The sequence below is a fragment of the Ceratotherium simum genome, chromosome 1 (genome assembly GCF_057802395.1).
Source record: "Ceratotherium simum simum isolate JZ-2026a chromosome 1, ASM5780239v1, whole genome shotgun sequence".
In the NCBI taxonomy this organism is placed as follows: Eukaryota; Metazoa; Chordata; class Mammalia; order Perissodactyla; family Rhinocerotidae; genus Ceratotherium; species Ceratotherium simum.
The window spans coordinates 34,555,974-34,579,670 of NC_141900.1; the positions used below are offsets into that span (position 1 = coordinate 34,555,974).

A 23,697-nucleotide genomic window follows, 5' to 3' on the forward strand; every position below is an offset into this window, starting at 1 on the left:
AGAAAATTAGGATAGTCCAAAATAATAAAAATAAATTAGATTTAAGATAAGGGAAATTAAAGTTTATAAAGCAATGAGATAAAAAGTTGAAAGCATGAAAATAAGAGGTATAAAAGATTAATAATGAGGATAAAAATGTTAAAACTTGTGAAAAAATATAATCTAAACATAGATTGGATTGCAAAATGAGAACAAGAATTAAGGACAGGAAGAGCAAAATAGAATACAAAAACAATAAGCAAAGAGGTTTAAAAATATTTAAAAGAATATAAAAGAGAGAAGCTTGCACATTAGAGAGATAAATGGTAAAATAAAACAGCAATACAGAATAGAACATTTAGGCTGACGTAAATCAAAACAAGAAAATGCACAAAACAGTGCCATGATAATAAGCAAAATATTGTTAATGGAAAAAATAGAGAGGAGAATATAAAAATAGTAAAATATCTGCATTGAATGGAATCAGGAGGGGTAGAATGATAATATCTATACACCAGACTCTTGAAATAATTTCTGCTAAGTTTAGTGCAAATAATATCAGATGATTGAAGTTCCTGGAGAAGGTAACTTAATACAGAAGTGTAGCGCCTTCTTAATTCAAAATGCGGCTACAAATATGGAAAAGAATCTCTTTGGTACTGAGGCAAAATTCAGGGCTGCAGATGTGTCTGGACCTCATCCTTCTATCCTTAGGCTGCAGGCACTTTAAAAGACCGATAACTGTAGTAAAGCTCTATGCTCCCTATTTTCCTTTTTATTTGAAAGAAATATTCAATAACCCATACACTCTCTTAGAGTGTTCCTCTCCATTCCTCCCATTAAATATGCCTAAAAACCGTGTCTAAAGAACATAAGAGTTATTCCAAAAAAGAGATTAATGTGATGAATAAGAGGAAAGTTTCATTATGAGACAGTGACTGTAAGGAACAGAATAGACTTTCAGAAAATGTCTAAATTGAGTTTTGACAACATTTAAGAGAACACTATAACTAGGGCTACAGTCATTAGTTTATGAAGAGGGGACAATCTGAAATTATTAGAGACTGAATGGTGGCTAAAATTATTGTTTGTGAATTAAAATCCATATGGGCATAGTAAACCACAGTTTGGACATTGTGAAAAATTGAATCAGTTAAATAGAAATTAAAAACAAGAAGTTCTTTCTGAAGTAGAGAAAAAGACTAAAGACACTAGAGTACCAAGATAAATAATAAGACCTAAAAGATATGTATATTCAGGAGAGCCAATAAATTTGACATGTAAATACCAGGACAAGAAACTAGGATAGGGAAGAAGTGATAACCAGAGACAGCAGAGAAGAAAATGTGTCTGAGCTGAAGAAAGTTGAGTTTAAAGTGCCCAGAAGTAATAGCAAAAAGCAACCAAGGAAGGGGACGGTCCTGTGGCATAGTGGTTGAGTTTACACACTCTGCTTCGGCAGACTGGAGTTCACAGGTTCAGATCCTGGGTGTGGAACTACACACTGCTTATCAAGCCATCCTGAGGCAGGAGTCCCACATATAAAGTAGAGGAAGATGGGCACGGATGTCAGCCCAGGGCCAATCTTCCCCAGCAAAAAGAGGAGGATTAGCAACAGATGTTAGCTCAGGGCTAATCTTCCTCACCAAAAAAAAAAAAAAAAAAAAATTATCCAAAGAAATAAATCTGTAACTATAGTCTGGTAAAATGTATATATACATACATATATACATAAATATAATTTATTATATATAATAAATATAATAAAAACATTATGTATAACAAATATAACAGATATATATAATAAATCTAATAAAAATGTATATAAGTAAAATGGAAAAATTACAAAATCATATAAAGGCACAAGCAGATTCATTTAAAAAATAAATAAAAGGAGACTACTTAAATATGTCTCTTGAACATGTTAAGACAATGAAACAAGGTAGACAAATTTGGTGGACAAAAGGCATGTGACTCCAAAGTTCTATACTGATTGGCCAAATAGTCTTAAGTGATGGCAACAAGTAAGAATTTCTCAGACCAAGGGCTCAGAAAGCACTCCTCTCCATTAGAATTTAAGATACACATGGAAAAGTTACCAGTTGTTTTAGTATTGTATACTCAAGTAACAAAGGACTGAATAAAAATGAAATAAAAATCTAAAATATAAAAAAGCAAACAAACATACATCCAAGTGGAAAAAGATGTGGAAAAAGAAAAAGAAAAGGAAAGAAAGTCAGCTCAAAGCAAATAGTCAGATAAATGATAGGATTTGTATTGCCTTCCCTCCAGTAAGGCCTTGTTTTATAATAGAGATTTTATAACAACAACATTAAAGAGACAATTTTAATCTTAAGAGTTTCATCTCATGTGTTATATTGCTGTTTCTAGTTTTCTGATGGAATTACTAATTAAGCTCAGTAGAATGAATAATCTTTAAAAAACTGTTAAAAGATATATATATATATGCACAAAAGGTAGAAAGAAAATATTTCAATGAGTAAGAAGCAAAAGAAAAGATTTCAAAGTAATTAAAGATATTGAGATGGTTTGTAAATGTGTGTTACTTTATTATGCATTCATTATAGTTAGTCAAATTAGTGACAAGTCATAAAGAAAGAACTAAGTATCCTTTTGCAAAAGGAACTAAACATGAAGGAATTTTAAAACTAAGTAAATAAAAATTATAAAATGCTAGACCTTGTACAAAAAAGCAAATTAAAGATATATTTTTATACTTTGGAAGTGACTTTTAATTCTATTTAATTTCTTATTTAATGTGAACACACCACCTGGAAAACTTTGTGAAAAAATGTTAAATTTATAGTCCAAAGAATTGATAGGTTCTGGAGGACATATATTGATGTAAACGCAATACTTTATTTTCTTGTGTAGCACTAGCATAAGACATTCACCTGCTATTGCTTCTTGCTAATTTCAAAAGAATACACTTAAATGATGTATTTTAGAAATAGCCACTATAAAACATACATACACTGAATTATACATTCACATGTTACTTACCCATGGGGATATCTTCTGAGAAATGCATCTTTAGGCAATTTCGTCATTGTGCGAACATCATAGAGTGTACTTACACAAACTTAGATGGTATAGCCTACTACACATCCAGGCTATGAGGTACTAATCTTATGGGACTACCATATGTCATATATTGGTCCATCCTTGACTGAAACGTTATTATGTGGTGCATGACTGTATAAGCACAGTGAAATGGTTATATTATAGTAGAAATAGTTCATAAATAGTAGCAGAACCCATCATAGAAACACTACAAAATGTTCACATAGATAAGATTTTAAATCTAATGTCTTAATCATTTAAATATTTATTATATTTACAGTGTTGCAAATGGACCAACATACAAAGCCCCCAGAGTAGCCATGGAAAAGAAACTTCAACAAGGAATTTTCCCAGTTAAGAATGGAAGAAAGGTATCATGCATGAAAAGTGCTCTTCTCCTTAAAGGAAAGACTCTCTCTAGAAGCATTTCCGATAAACAGCGGTCCACCATGCCAAACCGACACCAGTTACAAACGGACAGACGTTATTTGTTTGGAAATCGGGTACCACAAACATCTTCAGATCTCAGCAATGCAAATCACAGGACAGGAGTATCATTTTCTTTTTCCAAAAAAGTACATCTAAAATTAGAATCTTCAGCATCAGTTTTCAGTGAGAACACAGAAGAATCCCATGATTCTAACAAGTCACCCATCTGCAAAACAAAAGCTGCAGAGGAATGCAAGTGCCGCAGGTTTGCAAATGAGGATACACACCCTACCAAGGAAAAAGATATAAACATCTCACCACGCCATCTGGAAAATGTTTTACACAATTCTTTCTCCATAAACTCTCAAATTTTGCAAGACAAAAATGACTCTATTGATGAAAGACTAGAAGATTCCACTGGCGTTCATGCTTCATTCTCTAAATCTAACATTCATCTTTCAGATATGGATATTACTCCTTCCAGCAGAGAAAAAGGAACTAGAAATACATTGAAGAACACTTCAGAAAACTGCATTAATCATTCATGCCAAGCAAATGCTTTCTCCAGCCCACCAAACATTTACAAGCACAGTGATGCCAGGATATTTGAATGTCTGGATGAGTTTCCATCACTAGAGCCCAGTGAGCAAAACAGTACAGTGCATCTGAATCCCAACTCCAGAATGGAGAAGAGAAAAAAATCTTTAGATGGAACAGAAAGAGTTAGCAAAAATGTGCAAAGGCTTATAAGAGAAGCATGTCCCCATGATGTGAAGTCCAAGCCATTGCCTTTTCTCCACGTACAAAGCAAGGATGGTCACACCACTCTTCAATGGCCCACAGAACTTCTGCTCTTTACAAAAACAGAGCCTTGTATCTCTTATGGCTGCAACCCATTATATTTTGATTTTAAGCTTTCTCGGAACACAAAGGATGGTAATGATCCAGAGAACTTAAAAACAAAATTGATTAAGGAATCCTCAGAAATGAAGACTACAATAGAGAGCCAAGTCTCAGGTTTAATCAAAGGCCAACAAAAATTGATCCAAGAAGATAATCAATCTCTGAAACCAAAGATGATGATAGCTAATCCAGATTGGGAAAATTTCCAGAGAAAATGTAATTTGGGCGACAATGATTCTGAGCCAAATATGAATAAACATAATTTTGCTGCAAGTGATTTGGAAATGAAAAATCCTGAAGTGCCTGTTTACCTTGATATCTCTGTAAAGAATTGTGTAGCAAACAATGGTAATAGTGATAATGAATTTAAGGAACCGTCAAGGGCCCCCTGGCAAAGATGCCAAAGGGCTGTTCTAAATGATGCAAATGAGGACCTATCTTTTTCTCCTTATATCTCTAGGACTAAAAAGCATAAACAGATTCCCTGTGATCCTCATTCAGAGTTTGAAGATGGAAATCAATTCACCTGGAATTCTAGTCCTTACACAGTAAGGGGTCACAATGCCCATGGGAAGGACTTCAGTGTAGTTTTGAATAGTAACCGTATCAGCATGACTGGCAGCGTTTCTGGATGTGGAAATCGAAGTTACAAGAGAAGTTCTGAAAAGTTGTCTCTGAATAGACATTCCAGCCCTTCAGACATATCCCTTGGCAGCACATCCAGCTTGAAAAGTACTTGTTCAAGTCAAAGGTCCAGTGGCGATGGCAGAGGTCGTTTGCTCTACCTTTGTAAAAGAGAGCACAGCTCCGTTGAAAGGCACAAACTGAAACGCCGGAAACACAGCTGCTTCTGCTTATCTGATGAGACGGCACAGAGTGCCTGCCTGCGGTCTGGAGCACATAGAGAGAGGAGCTGCAAATTGCGGGAATCATTTAACAATGAAAAACACTCACAACGTGGATATGGTCACTGCAGAGAAAGATATAAACTGGGCAAAAATCAACAACAGTGTTCAGAGCCCAAATCCAGGAGTATCACCCATTGTGATACTAGCTCACAGGTTTTCTGTGCTGGGAACAGTGCCAAAGCACCTCATTGCCAGGGACCTCAGCACAGCAGACTGGGTCCTTACTCAAGAGAAAGAATTTATTACTTAAATAAAAGTGAAAGAAGTCAATGGTCTTTGGACACCTCGAACATTTGTGATCTGGGAAAAGTAAAACCCATGCAGTGTAACTCTGGGAATATCAGCTGCCTTCTGAGGAAATGTTCCAGCCACTCTTCAGAAACCACAAGGTTGAGCGTTGCAGAAGGAGAGAAGACCTCCCTGACAGCCAAAAGCCTTTTAGAAAGAGTACAAGCCAAGAAGTGTCAGGAACAATCAACTAATTTTGAGGTCTCTTCAAACAGTTGTAAAAATGGATTAGAGGCTCATTCACAGATCCAATGCACAATTCAATTTATACCACCAGGCTGTGACAGACAGGCATTGTCTTTGTCTGAAAAAATACAGAACACAAGTAAAAGAAGAAATGATAAAGGCAGTGCAATTCAAAGAACTATTGAGAAAGACAAAGTCAAAAGTTCACAGACAAATAATTTTACTATTTTAGTCGACACTGATTATGATAATCATCTTTCTAAAGGTATAATTCACGTAGTAGCCAAATCTCAGTCACCAAACACGAAAAAGAACCCAACAACAAAAGAACAATCAGAACATTTAATTAGTGAAGTCCAACCTTTTATTCAAAGCTGTGACCCAGTACTAAATGATCTCCCTGGTGCTTTTCCATCTAATAGATATACTGGTGTTCCTGATTCAACAGAGACCAAAGAGGACCAAATAAATCTAGACTTAGAGGATGTAAGCATGCATATGAATCACGTAGAGGGGAATATAAACTCTTACTATGACAGAACTATGCAGAAGCATGACAAGGTAGCAGATGAATTAGAAGTATGTCATAAATCTATCTCTCCCCCTTTAATTCAACAGCCAATAACATTTTCTCCTGATGAGATAGATAAATATAAGCTCCTACAGCTACAAGCCCAACAGCATATGCAGAAACAGCTCCTATCAAAGCATCTTCGAGTTTTGCCTGCTACAGGGCCAGCTGCCTTCTCTCCGGCCTCAGCTGTACAGACAGTTCCAGTTCACCAGCACACTTCTCTCACCACCGTCCACCACACGTTCCTGCAGCATTTTGCTGTATCTGCTTCCCTAAATTCCCATAGCAGTCACCTCCCTATAGCTCATCTACACCCTCTTTCACAGCCACATTTTACTCCATTCACATTTTCACCTCTGACTCCAACCATCATCCCTGCACATCCCACTTTCTTAGCGGGTCATCCCCTGCATTTAGTCACTGCTGCCCCCTTCCCCTCCTCTCACATAACACTTCAGCCCCTGCCCCCTGCAGCATTTATCCCCACATTGTTTGGCCCTCACTTAAACCCAGCCACAACTTCCATCATCCACTTGAATCCTTTAATTCAACCAGTGTTTCAAGGTCAAGATCTTTGCCATCATTCTTGCTCCAGTCAGATGCAACAGTTAAATGGAGTGAAAGAGGCCTTAAATGTGTCAGCGCACTTGAACTCATAGCTGTTAAAGCCCCTCTCATGGATAAATAAAACAAATCGTCACTACCTACAAAATGATATATTTAAAGTGGTCTATCTGAGTGTTATAAGATTTAAAATATATACCAGTTCACATTGTGACCAACATTTAAATATGAACTGAGTTGCCAATATTGAAATAGGAGCATTTTAAGAATTTCTTTTAACTTGCAAAAATAATAGAGTGAATTTAAAATAATCTTATGGGAAAGTAGAGGAAAAAGTGTTAAAGATCTGTTTTGGATGAGTTCTCACATAATGTTATAAAATGTTACAGAAAACATTCAGGCAGATCATTAATATTACAAAGAAAATCAAATGGAACATAATACCATATGTTCTAGGTGTTTATTGAGTGAGTGAATGAATGAATGCACATTTGGTTTTATTCATCAGATAATAATAAAAGTTCGGTGAAATGAACTAATTATTAAAAATAATTCTTATGGTTAACTATTGACTAAGCTTTCAATCAATATAATCTGTTTCAGTCAATATGATCTATATTTTCATAGGAAATAAGAGATGGCAAGAAATTTTCTGATTAATTCAGGTTGAAAACTACTCTCCAATGAAAACAATCTTTACACAGATTGTATTGTTGAGTTTCTGTGAAAAATTGGGTTATCTTCATTTCACACATATCTATGTCAAGAGAATTTTGTAACTGTAAGAATCACCAACATCTAAAAGTAAGAATGTTTAATTTTTGTATAAGAAAACATATATAAACTATCATCAGTATTTGATAATGCACAATGAAAAATAAAATATACTCAGAATAACATTTTGAATATATTGGTCAATCTTTCAAATATTACAGGGACTAAAATATTAAGTATTCCTTATTCTTCTACTCAGAAATATTACTGTGTTCAGCCAATGTGTTCAGCCATAAGTGGAGAGGTAAAGGTTTGGAAATGTCAGAATTTTTACTTGATATTTATTGAGAATATCTTATGAAGTATTTGGTGTGTTTTATTCAATTGTACTAGATATTTATAAAATACAGTGAATGATGATGAATAAAATCACCATTCATGCAATTTTGCAAATGATTTTAAACATTCATTCAAAACGTTTCTGGCCCACAGAATTTGCATTTCTTACATCTATATTTCAAATGGCCCTCCAGTTAGGCTTATTATTTTATATTCTTAAAATGTAATAAAAACTTATGACTGCACATTCCCCAAAAACCTGGGTTTCAGAGAAAATCAAACTAAACAGAAATGGAGGTAATCAGTCATCCACTGCTGTGTGTATGACGATACATACTCCTCTACCATTAGACGATGAGAGGAGTGACTTATTCAGCCTTGGCTTCAGAGGCAAGAAAGCTATACTTACTGAAGGTCTGTTGTGCAACAAGAGAGGCTGAGCAGTTGGTCCATATAATCTCATTTAATATTCACAGCTGTATTTTGAGATGATTATCATCATTCCTCTGAGCAGGTGAGGAAAACAAAGTTGAAAGGTAAATTCTTAATACTTGGGGAACAGTGGGAAAGGACATCTTTGATGCTGGTGAGAGAGAGATGGAGAGAGAAAACGAAGGAGAGAAAACAAAGTGAATTTGAAATTTTAACGCAAAGACATAGTTTCCTAGATATCACCAGAACTTGTGGGATGGGAATTTTGACTGGGATATGGCAGTGAGAAAGTCTAGTTTATCTAAAAGGAATAGAAAAATGGAGGAAAGGATCCAATAGCAAGAGACTCTATACTTGCATGGATCTCCAAAAAAGTGATAAACATTGATAAATGTTGAGGGAATCCAAACAAGTGAAATAAGAGGACTATTTCTTATAAAAACAGATGACAAGTGGCCCAGGACATTAAAAAAAAAAAAAGTAATGTGGATGACTATTCCCTAAAACAGATTACAAAGTTGGCATAGAGCCAAGACAGAGTAATTATGGGAACTCACTAGAAATCCTGTTGTGGAAAAGACAGTACCTGATTATTTTTATAATTGTCTTGGTGATAATTTAATCTCAGAAGATTTGACCAGAGAACCTCTACTGGGCACTTAATTTTGACTGACAAGAATAGATTGATGTGAATTGACGGCATGGAAATGACTATCTTGTATTATCAGTGATGACAATGTTCGCTGGATATATTTTCTTGGACTATGGGAAAAAGGACTTCACCGTTTAAATAAAAGAACTTTTCCTCCAGGATGGGGAATTGCAAAATGTGGCATCACATGAGGAAAGCTACAATTATAAAAGATTACAGTGAGGCGGGAAAATGTAGTCCTTTAAACAAACCATATAAACTGAATGGGGAAAACATTCAAAGTAATTGTTAAGGTGCCATACATCCATAAATAGTAACATAATAGCTATGGATCAAAATGAACAGAGATTATGCTAATGTCTTTTTTAATATCACATTTATTGGGAAAATCAAAAGAAGTTCATCTTTTGGTTCTGCTTACCCCTTACTGCTAGGGGCAGATGATGTAATGAAAAAAAAAAATAAAGTGTTACTTGAATCTGATTTCATTTTGCTTTTCCTATTAAGGAGAAAGTGCTTCAAAGTGGAAATTGGAAGCAATGTGGATAAGAAATTTGGAACATATAGATAAAATTATTTCTTTGCCACTTCAAATGAATTTGCATTTTCATATTTAGAAGAATTTTACCATAGAGTATTAAAATTGTGTAAAGGGGGCCTCATGACATCAATTGTCCTTGAGAAAACATGCAGAATGGAAGAGAATTTAGAACAAACATCTCTACTTTTATAAAGAGAGGAATATTGAATATAGATATTACTGACTTAAAAGTTAGCATATTTATAGATAAAATTTTAAGCAGAATGTTTAATGAAAAGAAAGAGACAATCATTGGTAACAGAAACCGGTATACTAAAAACAAATGGTACAAAAATAAAAGAATTTTATTTCTCATTTATCCACTTTATTTTCTTTCTCCTTCAACAAGTATTTAAGGGCCATGTGCTAGGCAGTAATCTAACTGCTGGGGATATAATAAAAATCAACACTAATAAAAAATAATGCCAGAATGTGGTTTAATTCTAGTTGAGTCATGCAGACAAAAAAACAGAATAGACAAATGAAATATATACTCTGTCAGATGATGATAAACGCTATTGAGGAAAATAATAGGAAAGGCAGATAAAGGGGCTCAGACCAGGGGTAGTGGGTAAAGTACAATTTTCAATAATGTAGTCAGGTGAAGCTTCACTGTGAAAGTGATGTTTCAGCAAAGACCTGAAGGAAGTGAGGGAGTGATCATTCCAGGCTGAGAGAAGAGCAGATTTCAACCAACATTTTGGGTGCGCTTGCCATGCTCAAGAAATACTATGAGAACACTGTGGGTGGGAAAGAAGGTTTCAGGGAGAGAATTACAGAAGATAAGGTCAGAGAAGTAATTGTGGAGCAAAATCATCTAGGATCTTGTCGACCATTATAATGACTGGCTTTTGTTGTGAGAGGAGAAGCTATTGGATAGTTTAGGCAGAGGAGCAACAGGATTTGTCTCAGATTTTACAAGGGTCACTCAGCTATTGCATTCTGAATAATCTCTAGGGGAGTAAATGCAGAAGTAAGGAGGCCAATTAGTAGATTGAAATGTTTCAGACAAAGAGAATGCAATGACTTGTTCAGTGACAGTCTAGTGGAAATGTTGAGAAGTGGTGAGACTCTGGATTTATTTTGAAGGTAGAGCTGGGAACATGTGCTTCATATTGGGTGTAAGAGTAAGACAAAGAGAGGAATCAGAAATGACATAATAGTCTTTCCACAAGCAACTAGAAGGGCGGATTTACTGTTACCTGAAATGAAGAACACTGTGGGAAGAGCAGGATGGGTGAGAAGGAGCAGTTTATGTATTCTGTTTGAGACTCCTATTAAGTATTGAAGTGGAGATGTTGAGTTGGTAGGTGGAAATACGAGTCTGAAGTTTGAGTAGAGGTGTGAAAAGCGCATATACTTTCAGGAATCATCAATGTATAGAAAATATTTGAAGCCATTAACCTGGATAATATCATCTGGGGTAGGTAGGGTAGATAAAATTTTCAGAGACTGAGCCCTAGATGACTTGAAGAGTGGAAGTAAGAGAAGGAACCAAGAAATGAGACTGTGATAAACTTCCAAGTTACATAGGAACAAAACCAGGACCATGTATGCCCTATAAGGCAAGCATAGAAAGTGATTCAAAGAAATGAGGGTGATCAACTCTCTCCCATGTTCCTGAGTCAAGTAAGAAGATGATGGAAAAAAGTACTCCTTCAGTTACAGAACGTGCTTGTTACCTTGACCAGAGACATTGTGGTGGAGTGGTTGGGGCAAAAGATAGCAAAATATTTGGGAGATTTTATACAGAGACATTTTATGATTCTCATAAATATCCTTATGGGCAATAGTTGGCACTGTGTGATGAATGTGTTTTTATAGCTAGTTAAACAGCTATACTGAAAGAGTGTTGAGACCTGGACTAATTGCAAATTGGAGGGAGGGTTGTAGAGACTGGTTTTGAGGCTTTGTGTCGTACTCTGTTACAGTCAACCTGTCATAAAACATGGACAAAATCATGGAAGACATATCTATCAAATAGGAGAAAAACACAAACCCAAGAGGACTAGCACGTGTAGTGAATGGCGAAATACAGTGTGAAAAAAATTCAAAAAGCATAAAAATGGGACAAATTTGAAAGGTGAAATTTTGCATGAATAAATGTCAAATCCTACATTTATTTTTGATTAAAAAAATCTTGTACATGTAGATTGTTGGGGAGACAGAGTCTAATACCAGTTCATCAATAAAATGAAGGGCTTCGTAGATTACAAGCTCCATATGACCCAATGATGTGAAGAAGCTGGTGCAAAGTTATGAAGTATTAGCTTGTACTAAAGGAATTATACAGAATTGGAAAAAGGATTTCTTTTAGAACTTGGGAAAAATTAGACTACTTGTGGAAAACTAAGTGTTGTTCTGGGACACAATTTAAGAGACTTATTGGCAAACTGAAGTGTCCATAAATGGCAGGTTTGACTAATTATGATACCAGATCAATTTTATGTTTTTACACCCATGAATAACATTGAGTTCTGTGAATTAACAAAAATTAACTGAAAAAATTTTCCATTTTCAAATACTTCAGGAAAATCTTGGGTTAAATAGGTTTATTTTATTACTTGCATATCTCAGAACATTTGACAAGCAGTGTCTACCAGACATTTCCAGGAGGGGGAGAGCATATATTAACTTTCCAGAAGAAATAATGACAGAAACATTTTTTTCCTGTGGACCATCTCATAGAACTAATGTTTGGTAGAACAGACTCTGGTAAATGCCACATGAAAAATAAAGAAACTAATATGTGTATTTCAAAGAAAAGAACACTTACTGAGGAAAGAAAATGTTGGGGATAACTTTCTAACTTTAAATGTCTGAATAGTAGCATGGAGCTGTGTACTGTGGAAGATCATATTTATTCTCTTTAGGGCAGAGAAAGTAGATACTGCAAATAGGTTTTGACTCAACCTGAAGAAGACCTTGACAATTTGGGTTGCTTGTATAAAGTTGTAAAATCTCCATCACTGAAATATTGAAGAAATTTTGTATATTTGTTTGAGCAAAATTCTTAGAGATTTTCAGAATAGTTTTACTGGAATTTTGCTTGTGATCAATGACATATTCAATTATCCTCTAGGATAATTTCCAAATTGCAGATGGTTGATTCACAGGGCTTAGTTTTGGATTAACATTTTTCTTCTGATAATACTCAAAATGCCCTTCCTGCTATGGAGAACATTATGAACCATTTTCTTACTTCCCCCATATTAGTGAGTGTGGGCTCAAACATTTTATTTTCTTTTACTTAAGTGAAACACACTCTGGAAGAAAATGAAATAGAAAGACTTCTAAATATATATTGAATTCTAAAATAGATCCTTAAAAACATTGCCACTGTGATGGATTTGTTTTTGGCATTGTTTCCTTTCACTTGCACAATTATTTGACAGTTGATTTTCAGCATTAAACTTCTTTTATGCCCATTGTCTGATATATATGGAGTAATTTTCTTTATGGGATTACTCTTTCCCACTTGGCATAGTGAGGCAAGTTTCTGTATCTGTCAAACTATAAATGCTCAGTTAAAAACTGAAAATGTTTTAAGAAAGGCTGTGAACTCTTTATCCACACGTGTACACACACACACACCCCTATCTATATATTTTTCCTAGAGATTAAGAACCAGTTTACCATCAGATAGCCTCCCTGGGTTCAGGATATGGTTAAACAAAATAAATCTTTGTATGAAGAACTGGAAATGTGGGAAAGTTCATCTTAATTATTCCCTGCCAAATTCAGCAAGAAAAAATACAATAGGATTTAAAGAGGGTATTTCAATATTCTCTGTGTGTTTACCTTCATATATGCTATGTTATAAAATATAGGAAATAATTAAAATAGAATATAAGGAATAATTTGGGAAGTTCCCCTTTCCCAGGGTGTTTTTCTTAGGCAGACATTTCACAGAATGATCTCTTGAAATTTCTATTTCACTTACAGAAAATGGATTTGACAGTGACTCCTTTTCTTCCGTTTCTGCCAGGACTTTTAATAGAATCTCCTTGTTATCTCTGAATAGGGATATATTCAAAGAAACTAATCCTAGAAAGCTTTCCCATTAAATGGAATATTTAATCAGTAAGATTACTCAGGATCATATTTCTGGATCTGGCTATCTCCTTAGTGCATGAAGTTGTTGCTTACTTACAAAGTTCCCAATGACGGCAGTGACACGGTTTCTGAATTTCACCATACTTTCAAGCTGATCCAAAAACATCATGCATCTCAAGCACTTGGAATTATACTTGGAGATTGGAGACGGCTCTACCCTTCAGGGTACCACTTGGTATCCCAGTGTTCTAGATGTATATGAAGGAAATGCCCCGTTGCCCTCCTCGGGCTGTATGGAGAGTCCACTGCCTCCTTATTAGTGAAATAACATTGGTGACCACATCAAACCAGTAGCACATCTCTCAATCTTCCCTGAAAATTTCCCCACAAGTTTTCAGAAAGATGGTTAAACGTTCTGAAGAAAAATATGTACCTACCAGATCCAATTTTCTAAAGGCATAATTGCAAGAACCCAAATCTCACACATCAGTGTATGTAGCTAATGTACTTAGAGGCAAAATTGACCTGGTGCTTATCTCTGGCCCAGCAGGACTAGTGGAGAGGTTTAATTTTGATTCTTTAAATAGTGAACTCCTGAAGAGAAATGAGTTCTCCTTGGAAAATAGAAACATTATTAAAAAAACAAGTGGGTGACCACTTCCATACAGCAGGCAGGAAACAGTTTACTGCCCTTTGTGTCTCAGACTGAAACTACTTCAATAAGATGGGAGTTTTCTACTAAAATATGAGTTTTCCTGCCAGTAAACCTGGGTCTAGAGGATTTTCAAAGGTTATCATTTCATTCCAGCAAAAATATTATCCACTTCTCCTATTAGGTAGACATGTGAAGGTGATTGTTGTATTGCTTTGGATTAAACTATATTAAAATGGAAGCAGTGGCTGAATCGGTTAGGTTTAGAATAAGCCAATATTAGAGAGATAAGCCAAAGGACCTTTTTTTTTTTTCCCCCATTTTGTGAACCTTTGCATCTGAGGCAGAGCTCTCAATCCACTTTCTCAATTCCCTTCTCAAAGTCACTGCCTCCTTAGGTACCCCACCACCTTTCTTAAATAAGAGCATCTTGGCAGAAACATAAATCGGGCAAATTGGAAATATACAAAATGAGTGTGTATGTGAGTATGTATTCTTTTGTGTGTGTATTCTCAATCAGTATACTTTTTAGTCTTCAGTTGCAGACCCTGATCTTTGTTCAAAATAGTGTTTTTCAAAACATATTCACATATGAAAACAATCAACTTCAAGAATAGATTTCTTTTCCACCATGCCAAATCGTCGGTTCCTTCTATTTGTGAAAAATTATAAAATAGTTGACAATGTAAATTGGTTATGTAACTTTTTAAAACAAATCCCCACCTTACTCGATTCTGTTTAAAGTATTTACTTTGCAATTAAACTGGATGATGGTCTGGCAATATGATACATAATCCAATAATTTTCTTTTGTATTCTGTGTACAAAATGTTTTTTTATTATACTGTGGCTAAGTAAATTGCACTATTGTACATGCAAAGCAGCTATTTTAGGTTATTCAATAAATTACTTGGACTGTAGTTCAATGCAATAATATTTTTTTCAATAAAAAGCTTAATGGTATAAGAGTATTAGTCAAGTATTTCTATACATACCGAAATATAAGAACAAAATCAAAAGAAAAATGGTATGGAAATATTCTGTATTTTACATTGCTGAATTTAAAATGCATTTAACATTTTATTTATTACTGTATATATTTATATTATATATTTAAAGGCTGGGATTTCTTAGACTATTTCTTAAAATTTTAGTGTTATAAAATAAAGCTGTTTCCTCAAACTGAAAATAAATATGACTTTAAAAGTTCTATAGATGCATTCTTTGTTGAAACCTTTTATACTTATACTATGTGAAGTCCTTCTGTTTTTATTTGCTCGCTTAAAAAACTGGGATCTAATACATTGTAATGGTCTCAGAACGCTCGATGAACAGTTTCCAGAATATATTCCTTAACTGGTAATATAGATGTGGTGGCATTCTGCACATTTATAATAATTTTAATGTAAACTCTGAAAATATTATTGTAATTAATAACCCCAATAAGCTGTTATTCTCAGAAGGACTCAATTTACCTGGAAATCTCTTTAATCAAGCATCACCAATGGTATGGGAATATGACTTAAGATTCCACTTACCTGTCACTCCTCACTTAATTTTCTTTATCTTTGTGCTCCCCAAGACAGCAGTACACAGCACTCATCTGCTAGATCTTAGTATGATATAATCTGTGCAAAGTCTCAGACCACGTGTTCCCGGAAATGACCACTAGACACTCTGTTGTTCTTGACTCACATCTATCCTTTGCTCTTCTCTTTACCCTCCAATAAGCTTTAACCAAGTCCAAAAGCTCCTTACTTCTGCATTTTAATTGGATGTCCTGTCACCACGTGTGCATTAATGGAACAGGACTCTGCTATGTTCTCTAACCTAGTGGTTGAGTCCAAGCTTTCAGTGGAGAAATGTTTCTGATGCCAATCATCTGCCTACCTGGACTTCTACACTAGAGTCTATATTTCTATGTTGGACTCTTTAATAGAACCCCGATAAGTAATCAACAAGTACCTTTAATAAAGATAAAAATAAAATAAAATATTGAATTTCTAAAAAAAATAAATAAATAAATAAAAAACAAAAACAAAAAAAAAAAACAAGTACCTTTAACACAACACATCCACATATACAAACACAAACGCACACACGCGCACACATATTTTGACTGCTGGTGCAGTCATGACAGAAACTTTCATTTCTTAATTAATTAGTTCAATTGTTATCAATTATTAATTACCTACTACAGGCAGACACTGTTCAGCTCATGTCCTTCCCACTAGCTGTACTCCTGGATTCCCTCTGAGCAGGAAAATACGTTTCTCTTGAAAATGAAAGGAGATGATATTATTACTCACACTGAGACATAGAAGCAAATGGTGATGTATTATGGTCTGTATCCTCAACGCCTGCCCCTCCGTAATGTGTGAACCTTCTGCCAGGTCTGAGCTTTGTTTACCTTCTGTGTCATTTTTGGCTCATCATGGAAATTTTTGACACTGACATAAATGGGTGTCACATACTCTTGTGGTTTTGTTCTCTTATTACATCTGGTAGAATAGAGTCAATTCCCAAATGGCATTTGTTTATGCCTTGACTCATAGAGATGAAACTAGGTGGAACTTTGTGAAGGTGCTCAGCAATAGGTGAATGAAAGCTACTTAGCAGACTGGCACACTCATGAGAATACTATGCTACTTAAAGAATCTTCAGGTGAACAAACCAAATTAAACACTTTCTTTACATCCATTTTACCAGAGAGACAGTTCAAAGACATGGTGTTTTGATTATTTGGCCTGGTGATAGCATGACATCTTCAGAGGAGGAATTAAACCCAATGTCTCTTCATGGGATTGCTTCATTCATTATCGAGACATTTTAATAGACACTTGTCCTTTAGTTATTCATAGTTTGTGAGCAAAGAGATTTCTCCCATGTTTCCAAGACTTTAAGACAGTAAGGAAAATTTATTGTAGAAATAGTTTATTAGGAAATAACTGGGATTTAATTTTTCCCTCTTTAAATCACTCATTCCTTAAATAGTTTTTAGGGGATTATTCAACATTGCCTAAAATAAAGGCAAAATTAAATGATGTGTGGAAAAAGTAAGTGATGAGTGTAGTCATTTTGGATCATTTTTTTATCTGGACATTTATCCTTATCTGTGTGCACTAACATTGACTACCAAACTCTCAATTTAGGACAATGAACTTATGTTATCCAGTCAAAGCTCAAATTTCCTTTAACTTGACAATTATAATCTCAATATAAGTATACAAATAATTTTTAGGATTGTACAAACTCCATAAAGCCTAGTGACTTTCATTACTCCAATTCAGAGCCAATGGTGACAGAATTGAAGCCTCAGTGTGCTAAATACATGAAGTAAGTTAATATTAGAAAATTTGGCATAATTGAATTTCAGGAGATGAGTTCAAATACGCTGTATTTAAAGTACTCAGGACATGAGATGAATGCATAAATCACATTCTAATCAGCTAGGACATTCCCGAGAAAGGTCCTTTTCAGACCCCATCATTTATTACCCTTCCTATTTGAAACAATTTCTTCCTTTGATTCTAGAACACTATGTACTTTGATTTTCCTTAAGTCTGGCTGGATTCTTCTTTACAGCTTTTTTCCCAGAGCTTCCTTATGCTCCCAATCTTTAAATGTTGAAGTAAGCCAGGATTTAGTCTTTACACATTGTCTTGTCTCTGTTATACACACTGTGTAATTTAATTCAGTATGGGGCCTTTAGGAATTTTTATAAACTGATGCTTCTCAACTTTAAATCTCTAGGTCTGACTTTCCTCTAACCTCTGCACTTGTTTATTCAACAGCTTACTCAAAACCTCTGTTGAATGTCTACTAGTCATCAGGAACTAAATGTCCAAAACAGAACTCTTGGTGTGTTTCCACAAATCCATTCCTTCCCCAGTGCTCCACATCTCAGTAAAGAGCTCCCTCAGTCCCCTAGTTTCTCACATTAAACTCTCAAGCATCCTCTTGGATCTCTTTCTCTTTCACAACCCACATGCCATGTCCTGCCAGTTCTACCTTCACAATATACCCCAAAACTGACCTCTTTTCGTCATCTCCATTGCTATCATTTTAGTACATTCCATCATCTTCTCTCACCTGTGGTATAGCAATAACCTCCTGCCTGGTCTCCCTGCCTCTCATGTTCCTAGAGCCTAATCCACAGAGAGGAGACAGAGTGCTATCCTAAAAATAGAAATCTCTTAAATAGTTTCATATTATCTTTAGAATAACATCCAATGTTCTTACAACAGCCTTTAAGATCCAATTTCGTCTGACCTCTGACAATCTCTACAACTTCATCTTCTTCCATTGTCTCTTGGTCACTCTGATCTTGAAGTTCCTCAATTAAACCAAGCATTTTCCACACAAAGCCTTTGCATTTGCTGTTTTCTCTGATAAAATGCTCTTTCCTCAGGTAGTCTTAGGATTCCTTCCCTCTTTTCACTCGGGTGTTTTACAAATGTTTCCTCCTCAGAGAGGCCGTTCTTAACCACCCAATCTAAAAGAATATCTACTTCACTATTCATACCGTTAACCTGGAATTGTTTCTTACAACAATTAATAATTTACTATTCCATTATACATTTACTTTATATTTGCATTCACATATTTTTAAATTCATCTTCCCAGAAATAAACTTTTTGAGAGGAGGAATTATATGGGAGCAGGATTTTATCCTCTCGTGTGCGATACAATTTTTAAATTTCTTTGAATTGTACTGGAAACATAGTAGGCACTCTATAAACATTTGTTGAGTAAGGTAATGAATGCATGAGTTAAAGAAGATTCTCAGTTTATTGGCTGATCTGAAGCAATGTTATTTTACTGAGCACCAGTATGCAAAATTCAATGCAAATTAGTAAATAGATGATAATTTGGAAATTAAAGCCTATATTTTCAACCAAAGAGTATATGTGAACAAAAAGGCTCTTGATTAATCGATAAAATATTTGTTGAACTTGAGGTGTTGCTTCTTATTTTAATTTTTAAATTATCCATAGGTCATGATGTATTTCCTTGAAGATGTAAAATTCACAGATGTACATAAAGTGTTAATACATATTTATTAATACAATTTTACATTGAATTGTAAAAGGACTTATCATGTCACCTCTATAAATTCAGGGATTGTGTTTGATCCTGCTGATCAGAGGTAGTATAACCAATATCGTTTGGGTGCATATTTCTACTCCTCTATATGTTATGCTCCCACTGCTCTCTACAAGTGGTAAGACAAGCTGGAAATTCTCTGGACACCGATTTCCTCAATCATTCAACTAATGAATATTAAGTAGCTGCTACCTGCAAGACATAGCTATAGCAGTACGTAAACAGTCAAAAAATCTCTGCTCTTATGGAGCTTACATTTTAGTGGATGAGGAAGAAAACAGACAAAATAAATAAGCAAACTATGTATTAGGATAAATAATAATAAGTGCTAAAGAAGTTAATGACAGTCTGTGCATAAAGGAAGAGTCTGTATTTGTACCCAGGTCTCTTTATTATTCTCAAAACCATGTTTGTTCTATTACATAAAGTGGTATAAGATAGAAATTACTGTATGGTTAATTAATGATGCTTGTCTGCTTGGTTGCTTCCTTCAAAGAAGGATGGTGAGTTGAGGGAAACCCATCTCTTTTGGATGGGCTGCAGAGAATTTTTATAAAATTTACCCTAATGTCACTCATGTTAAGCATATCTTGACTTTGAGACTGGAATATTGTGATTACACTAGTTTGAAATTTGTTGCTATTGGTTAGTTTAAAATGTGATGGATATGCATTGGAGAGATAACAATGACATATGGACTGATGACATACTTAGACATGCATGTGCTATGGTTAGATTCCCACTGCTGTCATCAGCAACTAATGCATATCCAGAAAGGGAAAAATCTGATTTCAGAGAATGATAGGTGAAGTTGTCTTCTGAGATCTGTTTTAGGAAAGCATTTTATAAGAGGCAAACTTTTAGCTTTTGGCAAACTCTCCAGAGAAGTTTCATTTCATTAAGAGGACAGGCACTCCAGGATTTGTTGCCATTCAATTTAAGTAGTTGCTGTGTTTATTAAGGTGTGACTGTTTCATCTCTTTGATGTGCATTCATTTTCTTATGCATCTTATAGCCAGTAGCCCTTTACTGGGCGTTTTTGTTGTCTGTTTTCTCAATTGTTTTATTTTTTCTCACCAACTTGAGTAAGAGACAGATTCCTTTATATTCTAAGTCTAGGAGTAGAATAAAAATAGTAAAAGCACACCATAAGAAAACCTGAACTACATGGGAAAAGTCTCTTCCTGATTTCTGATTGGTTGTTTTTGCCAATGATAAATAAATTTATTAACTTTCTGGCAACATTGTTACGCGGGAAAAGGTGTCTTTGTGTCGCCGTCCAGTGTTTCTCCCCGGAAGATCGTACTTTGAATTGCAGCACCAGCCTTGGTTTCTTTGTTTAAAACTGAGCTGTCCCATCTTGATGGCAGCATGGCGTTGGTTCTGTCACTACTTATAGAGATGTTTTAGTGCTTCCGGCTGACTTCTGGCATGTCCTTGAAGCATTATACTGCCCATCATGGGCATGCCTCTTCTCCTTCTGTATCTTAGAAATTCTGCCCTCATCAATTTTTCTCACATGCCATGCCAATCCTGTCAGAGTTGAATTTTTACAATCATTGTGTCAAACTTAAAGAAGCAAATGCATCCTGAACGCTAACCAGTGGGGATTTTATTCTGCCTGCTGAGGTTGTGTGGGCGTTATTTGCGTTAGAATTTAGTAAATGGTTGTGATATGGAGAAAAATTCTCAGAAATTCAAAGTCTTTAGAACCACACAATTACTTCATCTACTTGGATCTTGATGATGATACTATGCCACAGATAGTGTTTATTAAGAGACCACAAGTTCAGGTGCCAATTGAGGGGCCTGTCATTAATGAAAATTTCAGAGAGAAGGGATTTAAATATTTTCATAGAGGAGTTAGCTAATCTCAAAGTTGACAGTGTTATTCATGTTTCCTCAGTCAAGATGTGCAGCTATATAGCAGGAAAGAGCATAGCAATCATAGTTGACTAGCAGATTAAAAGACAATGGCCGGGGCTGGCCTCATGGCTTAGCGGTTAAGTGTGCGCGCTCTGCTACTGGCGGCCGGGGTTCGGATCCCGGGCGTGCACTGATGCACCGCTTCTCCGGCCGTGCTGAGGCAGCGTGCCACATACAGCAACTAAGAAGGATGTGCAACTATGACATACAACTATCTACTGGGGCTTTGGGGAGAAAAAGGGGAAAAAAAAAAAGGAGGAGGATTGGCAATAGATGTTAGCTCAGGGCTGGTCTTCCTCAGCAAAAGGAGGAGGATTGGCATGGATGTTAGCTCAGGGCTGATCTTCCTCACAAAAAAAAAACAAAAAACAAAAAAACGACAATGGCCACAATTTATTTGCCTTATATAGACCAACAAGAATGATAAAAACATTACTTGGCTATGTCAGAGTTGTCAACCTCTGGAACAACGGTGTACATGTGGTTTCTTTTTTTCGACTTACTATTATAACTCTTTCTTTCATGCTACATTGTTTCTTAATTAGCATTTTAAATTACACAGAAAATTGCAGGGAGTGAATATGCTATGATTTACACAACCGTTCCCTATTTTATTGTTATTTAGACTCTCTTCCAGCTTTCTGCTACTTTATTTTATTTATTTATTTATTTATTTTGTGAGGAAGATCAGCCCTGTGCTAACATCTGCCAATTCTCCTCCTTTTTTGTTGAGGAAGACTGGCCCTGGGCTAACATCCGTGCCCATCTTCCTCCACTTTATATGGGACGCCACCACAGCATGGCTAGCCAAGTGGTGCATCGGTGGGTGCCCAGGATCCGAACCGGCGAACCCCGGGTACCGCAGCGGAGTACGCGCACTTAACCGCTTGCGCCACCGGCCGGCCCTCTGCTACTTTAAATGATGCTTCAGTGTGTGTTTTCATCTATAGTTTTCTCTTATTACTGATGTAAGTTTAGTTCTTAGAAATGGGGATTAAAACACACATATTAATTTTTTATACACTACCAAATTGCATTCCAATGAGTTTTATCAAGGTCAGAAATATATTAAAAATCTTGACAGTAATGTGCTGTAATTCATCCAACTCTTCCTTCTTCTGTCAATTATCATAATTATTATTACTGTTATTATTATTCCATCTATATTATTATGCCATAATCATATGGTAACTTAAGATAAAAAAGACCTAGATGTATTCTCTTTTCCTTATAAATTTTTATTTTATTTTTGTTTCTTCTTCCAGTTTTATTGAGATATAATTTACATATGGTACTATATAAGTTTAAGGTGTACAGCATAATGATTTGACTTACATGTATTGTGAAATGATTCCCACAATAAGTTTAGTTAATATCTATCATGTCATATAGATACAAAAAAAGTGTGTTTTTTTTCTTGTGATGAGATTTCTTAGGATTTACTCTCTTGACAACTTTCATATATATCATATAACAGTGTGAAAATTACATCCCTAGTACTTATTTATCTTACAACTGGAAGTTAGTATCTTTTGACCACCTTCCTCCAATTCCCCCTCCTCCCAGCCTCCCCTCTAGTAACCACAAATCTGATCACTGTGAGTTTGGTTTTTCTTTTTCTTTTTTTTTAGATTCTACATATGAGATCATATAGTATTTGTCTCTCTCTGTCTGACTTATTTCACTTAGAATAATGTCCTCAAGGTCCATTCATGTTGTCACAAATGGCAGGATTTCCTTCCTTTTTATGACTGAATAAGATTCCACTGTATATATAAACCACATTTTCTTTATCTGCTCATTCATCAATGGACATTTAGGTTGTTTCCGTGTCTTTGCTATTGTAAATAATGCTGCTATGAACAAGATGGCACAGATATATTTTTGACCTAGTGTTTTCGTTTCCTTCAGGTATATTCCCATAACTGGAATTGCTGGATAGTATGGTAGTTCTATTTTTAATGTTTTAAGGAACCTCCACAGTGTTTTCTACAGTGGCTGTACCAATTTACAATCCCGCCAACAGTGCACAAGGTTTCCCTTTTCTCCACATCTACACCGCATTTGTTATCTCTTGTCTTTATGGTGATATCTCATTGTGGTTTTGATTTGCATTTCCCTAGTGATTAGTGATGTTGAGCACCTTGTCATGTATCTGTTTGCAATTCCTATACCTTCTTTGGAAAAATGTCTAATCAAGTCCTTTGCTCATTTTTTAATTGGATTATTGTTATTTTTTGCTATTGAGTTGTATAAATTCTTTATATATTTTTGGATATTAACCTCATATCAGATATATGGTTGGCAAATATTATTTCCCACTCCA

At 35.3% G+C, this 23,697-nt stretch overlaps 1 protein-coding gene across 1 annotated transcript in view; it reads left to right on the top strand.

The window, feature by feature from the left end:
- The window catches only part of ZNF804B (zinc finger protein 804B), a 509,244-nt gene extending 501,466 nt beyond the window's left edge, over positions 1 to 7,778 (top strand). The window contains exon 4 of the mRNA XM_004431321.3: positions 3,344 to 7,778. Coding sequence (XP_004431378.1) covers positions 3,344 to 7,010 — 3,667 coding nt within the window. The 3' untranslated portion in view covers positions 7,011 to 7,778. The remainder of the gene's footprint in view (positions 1 to 3,343) is intronic.
- The last annotated feature ends 15,919 nt before the right edge of the window (positions 7,779 to 23,697 follow it).